Source organism: Polistes fuscatus, unplaced genomic scaffold (assembly GCF_010416935.1).
Source record: "Polistes fuscatus isolate 324 unplaced genomic scaffold, CU_Pfus_HIC Scaffold13, whole genome shotgun sequence".
Classification (NCBI taxonomy): Eukaryota; Metazoa; Arthropoda; class Insecta; order Hymenoptera; family Vespidae; genus Polistes; species Polistes fuscatus.
In genome coordinates, this window is record NW_025113031.1 from 2,821,078 (window position 1) to 2,829,024 (window position 7,947).

General features: G+C 26.1%; 2 protein-coding genes and 1 long non-coding RNA gene across 5 annotated transcripts; 2 read left to right on the plus strand and 1 right to left on the minus strand.

Annotated features, from left to right (window-relative positions):
* Positions 1-287: 287 nt before the first annotated feature.
* LOC122513840 lies at positions 288-1,843 on the plus strand. The gene is made up of 2 exons (XR_006302898.1): positions 288-364; positions 1,679-1,843. It is a non-coding gene; the product is annotated as an uncharacterized LOC122513840 (long non-coding RNA).
* A 2,558-nt stretch (positions 1,844-4,401) lies between these two features.
* Positions 4,402-5,795, plus strand: LOC122513772 (phosducin-like protein). Of its 3 annotated transcripts, none has more exons than XM_043630248.1 (4): positions 4,402-4,463; positions 4,705-4,968; positions 5,046-5,460; positions 5,550-5,795. In XM_043630248.1, the coding sequence occupies exons 2-4, from the start codon at positions 4,747-4,749 to the stop codon at positions 5,768-5,770; spliced, it is 858 nt and encodes a 285-aa protein (XP_043486183.1). In that variant the 5' UTR covers positions 4,402-4,463; positions 4,705-4,746; the 3' UTR covers positions 5,771-5,795. The 3 variants fall into 3 exon arrangements, with proteins under 3 accessions (XP_043486183.1, XP_043486184.1, XP_043486185.1); XM_043630249.1 differs by lacking the exon at positions 4,402-4,463 and adding an exon at positions 4,575-4,616; XM_043630250.1 differs by lacking the exon at positions 4,402-4,463 and adding an exon at positions 4,622-4,643.
* Positions 5,796-5,887: 92 nt separating this feature from the next.
* Positions 5,888-7,646, minus strand: LOC122513771. Its single transcript, XM_043630247.1, has 3 exons — positions 7,383-7,646; positions 6,816-7,296; positions 5,888-6,743 (listed from the first exon to the last, which is right to left on the minus strand). The coding sequence occupies exons 1-3, from the start codon at positions 7,411-7,413 to the stop codon at positions 6,227-6,229; spliced, it is 1,029 nt and encodes a 342-aa protein (XP_043486182.1). The 5' UTR covers positions 7,414-7,646; the 3' UTR covers positions 5,888-6,226.
* Positions 7,647-7,947: the final 301 nt, after the last annotated feature.

The window sequence follows — 7,947 nt, forward strand, 5'->3', positions numbered from 1 at the left end:
AAAAAATATACGAAATAAAGAAGAAATCGAAGTAGAATAAAATCGATGCACACAAAACTTATGTCAATTTACGTTTAAAATATTATATATTTTACTCGCGCACTCGATATTGATACGATTATAATTATTATCGATATTTAAAATATATATTTATATAGTTATATTAACACAAATATAATTCGCAAGAATAATATTAACAGTTACGACATTACCGACAGAGAGAAATATGTTATATCGCTTTTATTTGAACTCGTCTTGTCGCGGCTCCTTTTATAAGCAAACTCAAACGAGATAGAAAAAACATTATTAAACTACAACGAGACGACCAATGATCTAGGGAGTTCACTTCGCTCTCCTACCAATGGTAATACACGCTTTTAAAAGTTACTGACTGAAAGTGGGGAGAACATTTCATGATAACCCGTTACGAAGTAATTGCCCTAATTGTTAACAACAGGCTTGAATTCTCTTATATTTATTTTGATAATATCTTTCTCCTTCCCCCTCCCCACTCCTCCCTCTCTCTTTCTCTCATTTATTTTCTATTCCATTAACTTATTATTTTTCTTTTTCTAACTCACTCATTATTTCATTATTTTCGCAAAACAAGTATTTTCTCTCTCACTCACTCCCCCACTCATTCTATTTCTTTCTCGCTCTAATTCTCTAGCAGTTTCCTCATTCATACAATATACACGTATAAATATATACGAAATGGTATTAATATGTTGAGAAACTCTAAGCACTATATCATATTTTATAATACAAAATAAAAGAAAGAAAGAAAGAATGTGATATTTCATATTTTCTTTTCGTAATAATTTCATATGCATCATCATAGTTAAGAAGGACGGAATGTTTTAGAAAATTTTTGTACAAATGATTTATTTCCAATGATTATAGATATATCAATCGATCATCAATCGTATAAACAAATATCCACTATGTTTAAACTCGTAACAAAAATAACAACTATGACGAATCGATCAACGAACTTTGATTTGTTGTATTTCTAAAATTACACTGTTATTTTTATCCCCTTTTTTTAATTTTCTTTTTCTTTAATTTTAGAATTTTCCTTTTCCAAATTGTTTATATTTTGTCTACGTTGGATTTTTATGCACCGTATATTTTATTTTATTTAACTATTCTCAGTTTTCTTATGTTATATCTCTAACTATACATATAACCTATCCTTTGAATTTAATAAGCATCTAATCTTAATTCTACTTTAATCAATATTTAAATGATTAGAAAAAATTATGATTCCGTAACGTATTTGTATAAGACCTCTTATATCATCAAACTTGACATTTCAATCTAGAACGAGAAATATACAGATACATAGAAATATATAAGGTGTTCCAAATTATCCTAGATTATCCCAGATAAAATCTATTACTCGTTGTAAGACGTACAATATTAAAATTATTCAAAATTTAATTAAATAACATTTTAATATAACAAATTATGTTAATTGTGAAGATAAACTAAACCATTTAATTCGCAAAACTGATTGTAAAAATAGTTATGATATTCGATCAATAGAATTCATGCATTTCTTATTATATCGTTCTTTCTTGGTTTTAATATTAACAAATATACACGGTGTCTTAAAAATCACTTTACCAAGCATAAAAAAAAACAATATGAATAATCAATAATTTTTTTATTTCAGGATACGAATCTTTGGTTAATGTTGTTAACCAACAAGAAAGAAATGGTCCTACGAAGCAGCCACTTTAAATAATTGAATAAAACAAAATACCGATTATTCAGTTGGTGGACACCCGGTATATTAATCTATTTTTGTATATTGCAAATAAAAAGAATTAAAAATAAAATAAAGTTTTTTAATGACCACATGATGAATGAACCTACTCTCCTCCTCTTCACGCTTCTCAACTGACATCTAATCCCTCTTATTACAATTATTTTCTTGTCAAGGTTATCTAGTTAAGGTAACCAGTACGTTCGGTAATTAATTATCTAATAGCTTTGTTTACTGAAAAGTGCGCATTATTAATCATTATTTTCTCGTTTTATTATCTTCTATTAGTAATAATTTGAATCAAAATGGGATCAAAATAATAATTGTTTCAATAAGATTTTTACGTTATGTATATTCGACAAAATTTCGAGTAAATAAAAAATATCGATGAACTTTCGAAATCGAGATAACTGAATTGAAAATATTTCTCCGATGGTGATAAGGAAAATTACACGCGAATAAAGAAAAATTAATCTCCGATCGCAAGTTCTAATCATCCTTATTGCGATAAAAATATCTTAATTCGGTAAAATTATTTCCTTGTTAAAAAATCTGTTCTTATTTTCGATCAATTAAATATATTATTTTATTATAGAAAATTTTTTCCTTACTGGTAATAAAAAATCACGTCTACTAATCCGATAAAATAAAAACAAAAAAATAACATGCGAATATTTCCCCTTTCCCCTGTGCATGAGTGATCAACATGTGATCTTTGATTACTATACTTATTTATATAATACTATACATTTGATCAAAGTGAAATGAATTTAATTACCAGCTCTCATTATCGATTGTCAGATATGATTTATTTTGTTTGTTTTTGTTTCCTTATGTTTCTTTTTTATCTTCGAAAAAATACTGCACTTCTTTTATTTTCTTTTCTTGTTCCTATTCGTATGATCACATCGATGATTGGATTATTTTGTTTCCATTCAAGGATATTTCTTTTTTAAATCAATATTTGGTTTACGGTTACTTATAATTTAAAAAAGAAGAATTCAACATTGATTAAAAGTATAATTTATTCATAGGATATATAATAAAATTGTTATATGTATGTATATAAATAAAAAGATTATTGCTATCGACAATAGATCATTCTTAAAAATTATCATTTAATACCGAAGAATTAACGATGAATTTTTTAGCAAAACAAGAAAAAGTCATGAATAAAAATAGCAAGTTTTTGTTTTTTTCTCTTCATAAGATCGTTAAATAAATAGAAATATTTCACGTTATATTTTGTACAATATAAATATATATATATATATACTCGATCATTTTTAATTTAACCGACTTTTATCGAAACTTCGAATATATTAATAAATTCGTGCATTTAATTTTGTGTTATAAAATTAAATTACTAAAAAATTTTAATTAAAAATGTCAATAGCAACAAACGTTTGAACTACGATTAAACAGATCAAAGTCATAATTATTTTTAAGCTCAAAGATCCAAATATGTTGGCAAATTGTTTACGAATATCATGGATTATCGAAAAAATCTTAATAAAAAATAATAAAATAGAGGAGTAATGTTTGTTTCAATAGATGGTCCAATTTTTTAATACAAAATGTTTACAGCACTATCATACTGCGTGATACACAATGGTTAAGCTTCGAAAAAGATAAGTAAAATATATATATACGTATATATTATTACGGAAATAATACAGGCATACGAATGATAACGTCGACCCCTCCTGAATTTAACGTAAACCAAACCGTTGGGGTTCTTCCTTATCATTGACCTCGAATAAATAATCTGACTCAAGTAACAAGCTTACAAAAAAACATGATAAACGTTCCCCCCAAGAGCGATCCGTAGCACATACGCAATTGCATTTTTTTCGAAATTAGAAAAAAGTGAAAGAAAAATACAAATACGTTTCCGTTCGATCTTTCCATCTTATCTATTTCTTATTTATTCGTCATTTATTTCGTCTTATTTATTTCGTCATTTTTTATTTTGATCATTAAGAATAACAAAAGGAATATCAAATAAATTTATTCGCATAAATTCTCAAGCAAAATTTCTTACAATGTGGAAATATTTTTATCACATTTTTACATAATATCGAGATAGAATTATTTAAAAGATATAACTATTTTTTCGTTATCTTTCTTAAAATAAATTCGAATTTTTAAAAAATATTTACCATTCATGGTTGAATTTTTATCTATCATTTTTTTGTAAACAGATGATGTTTACATTAAATTTTCCATCGAATTTTATTCCATGAGGAAAAAAACCTGAGAAAGTTCTTTAGTTGCATAAATAAAATTTAACTTAAATCTAATAATTTTTCAAAAACTTTTTTCTTTATACTTTTAATAATAAAAAAATATTAATATTTATCAGTAGAAGTTTACTATTTTAAAAAATAATCATTGATGACGTACATCCTAACTCTTCTCAGTTATATGAAAAACAATATTTTAACTTTACATGCTATAAGAAAAAATAAATTATTTCTGGGACATCATGAATATGCAAAAAAATATCGAATATTTTTTTTAATCGATCAATAAAAATAATTCTAATATTCCCGCGCATTTTTTGACTCGTCCGATAAAAGTGACATCTGTGTCGAAGTGGCGGAAACTTTAAATCAAACAACATACCATCGGTAAAAACGCATTTGACATTATTAACACAAGCGATTTTTAGATATTGACATTTACAAAGGTATGTACCGTTTTGTTGAGCCTTTTAATACCGTTTGTAAAAGAATGAGATTATTTGTTAATTTATTTGTTAAAATATGATAACGTTAAAAATTTTAATATAATTGAATTATGTAAAAATTTAAATTTACAAATTTGAAACTTATTTACAGAAGTAAACAAGCTACAACATTATTTTAAAGTATATAAACAATTACATTTTATACTTGTTATGAGTAATAAGAATTATTTATAAATTGTAGAAAAATTTAAATAATATCAAAAGAAATAAAAGATTGCGAAGGATGTCTACGCTGGAGGATAAAATTTTGGGAGAAAAAACGCACTACTATTGTAGTAGTTCAAGCGAAGATGAAAATGATAGCGAAGATTCTAACAAATATGTTGACAAAGAAAACAAATATTCAAGAAGTGTTTACAACCTTCTACCGTCTTACTCTAATGCACCATCTTATTCCGAATGGGATGGATCATCCAGTAATACAGGACCTAAAGGTGTTATTAAAGTAAGCATCAGATTAAAACCATGAATATATGTCTTCCAAGATAACTATTTTCACTAATTTTATATTTATCTGTAAAGGATTGGCAAAGATTTAAACAAATAGAAACAGAAAAACAAGCAATGCTTGACAAAGAAAGATTAGAATTAATCAAGAAAGTAAGTTTTACGTGTCGCACTGATTTAGATGAAGAAAAAGCAAAACTGGAAGAAACAGATCCAGAACTAGCTGATCTATTGTCAGATGAATTTTTAATAACTTATGAAAAGCAAAGAATGAAAGAGATGCTTGCAAAAGCAGATAAACTACGCTTTGGACAACTAATTAAATTAGAAACTGCAGATCAGTTTGTAGATGCTATCGATAATGAGGATAAATCTGTAACAATTATTGTTCATATATATGAAAACAAAGTTTTTGGATGCAAAGAAATGAATAGATCTTTGATAACTCTTGCTAAGGAATACCCTAGCATCAAATTTTGTAAAATTTCAGGTACATTTTCTCATTCATTTATATATTTATCTCAAAATATTATATTATTTGTTATTATAACAACTAATCATATAATGAAAAATATTTAGGATCTGTAGCTGGATTGAGTAAACATTTTAAAGAGAAAGGTGTTCCTGCTTTATTAGTCTACAAACAAGGACAAATAATAGGAAATTTTGTTCAATTGACCGAACATTTGGAATCACATTTTATTCCTGCTCGTATAGAAACATTTTTAATTGAAAATGGAATACTACCTGATAGATGCGGTATACGAAGTAGCATTATTTCCGAAATGACACATGAGTAATGTTAATAAATACTTTGTTATGTAATAAGTTAAAAGTATATTTTTAAGGATCATTTCTTCTTCTATAAATCTCCATATTAACAATAATCATATATCTGTAGGCTCATTTTCTCTATATTGTTTATAAATTATATTTATTTCTATTAAGTTGTACCGATTGTAATCAGAACAATAATAGTAATAAAATTTTTTAATGTTATCCAAATATAGTATTCAATTCAAACAAAGAAATAATTACAACTTAACACATTCACTACCAGAGAGTCACATATCTGTGACATATTGATTTCCATTAAGAATCCAGCGTCAAAAATTTGTGACTGTAATCAATGCGAAAGATAACTTCTGAGCTGTAGTTAAAATCTCTCTTCTGTCACACGGTAGCTAATATGTTGAAACATATTATCATAAATAAGTAGAAACAAAATACATATATATAAAAATATAAATTTTTTCTTAAAGCATTTCCATTATCTGTTTTTTCTTTTTGATAGCGCTACATAGGTGTAAATATGTCTTTAATATATTATCATATTCTGTATTTTGTAAATCAAGATAAAGCTTTTTCAAATTAGTTTTCCTTTTAATTTCATTACTTAGTTCTAACATCTTATCATCTAAAACATTATTTAATATTTTGTACGAATCAATCGTTTTGGGTGTTTCCGTATACATTTTGGTTAAACAAGTTAATTTAGCCACTTTAGCTTGTACTTCAACTATTTGCGATTGCAATGATAAGATTTGTGCCTTTTTATTATAAACTTCATTGACATCTTCATTTTTTACTTTTTTCCATTCGTTGATCAAATCTGCACTTTGTATTAGACGATCTTTATAATGCGCACAAAGACTGTCAAATTTATCTTTCCATTTTAATATTTCTAAATCTGTGTTCTCTGATAATTGGTTATTAGTATTGATACTGTTTAATTTTTGAAGTTCTTTAACATTACCACCTAATTCCTCATATCTGTAATGTCATCGAACATTAACATTATTTATCTAAAAGATACAAATCACAACTACACGAATAAATACTTACTTTAATACAAAATCATGTAATTTTTCCTGCATCAATGCATCAACACAAGCTTTTACATTTAATTTTTCTTCATAACTTAATTTATATTCAGGAAAATCTTGAATCCCCAGTATAGTTAAATCTTGCAATCCTTGTTTAAGAGTTATCGAAATATCTTTTATTTTATTTATTTCAAATGATTGTAGAAGTCCTTTTAATTTGTCTTTAGTTTCATCTGGTAATGCAGTATTTTTATTTAAACATATTTCCTCTAAACATTTATAAATCAACTGTACTTTTGCACATTCGCTGATGCTATTCTGACAATCAATAAATGATTTCGTAGCATCCCTAAGATCATTATGATCTTGTTCCGGTGTAGTTGTAGCTTTACTATTTTGAATAAGACTAGAATGATGATCTAGCTCGTTGGAAAGTAATATTGAATCTAATCTACCCATTAATTGCGAACTTCGTGAAATTCGAGATATAGTAGATATATCTTTAAAAAGAAAAAATAAAATCAAACATTGTTAAACCTACACATTAAAATATATTTCCTTAATAATTTATATTTATTTTAATTACCTGATAATTGACTTAAATCGAGATTATTCATGATTTGTACTATATATCACTTAAAGAATATCGAATATTTAATAACTAAAACGAAAGTATCAACACAATATCTTATTAAACAAAAATTAATGCTTTGACACTTTGTGTGTGTGTGATGGACATTTAAAATATATATTAATCCAAACCGACGTTGCTTGTATATAACAACGCCAATTGAAACAGTTAAGTTATTAAATAAGAACCAATAAAAATAGAGAATTTGAACCAACGTTTATTGTATTGGTATTAATTGAAAATCAGATGTTTTGTTCTTGCAGTTGGTTGCACTGTTACGACTTCAGCGACAATTTAGAAATAATATGAACTACGAAGCGCGAAAACTGGACAGTGCCGCTCCCTACAATGAATTTGAATTGCAATGCGCCGATATACTTATAAAACATTCATAAATAAAAATTTTTTATTAATCTGTTTAAGAATGCAAAGAAAGAATCTACCCACTACACATTAAAACTATGATTTAAAATCGCATATACGTCAAAATCTAATAGGAGACTGATTGGAAATAAATGAA

What these genes read in the sequence shown, in the direction of transcription:
- LOC122513772 (XM_043630248.1), top strand. Translation starts at nt 4,747, where the DNA reads ATGTCTACGCTGGAGGATAAAATTTTGGGAGAAAAAACGCACTACTAT. An exon ending in GACCTAAAGGTGTTATTAAA is followed by an intron (nt 4,969 to 5,045) that starts GTAAGCATCAGA and finishes TTATCTGTAAAG; the next exon opens with GATTGGCAAAGATTTAAACA. An exon ending in CAAATTTTGTAAAATTTCAG is followed by an intron (nt 5,461 to 5,549) that starts GTACATTTTCTC and finishes AAAAATATTTAG; the next exon opens with GATCTGTAGCTGGATTGAGT.
- LOC122513771 (XM_043630247.1), bottom strand. Translation starts at nt 7,413, where the DNA reads ATGAATAATCTCGATTTAAGTCAATTATCAG. An exon ending in CGATTTAAGTCAATTATCAG is followed by an intron (nt 7,297 to 7,382) that starts GTAATTAAAATA and finishes TTCTTTTTAAAG; the next exon opens with ATATATCTACTATATCTCGA. An exon ending in TTACATGATTTTGTATTAAA is followed by an intron (nt 6,744 to 6,815) that starts GTAAGTATTTAT and finishes ATGACATTACAG; the next exon opens with ATATGAGGAATTAGGTGGTA.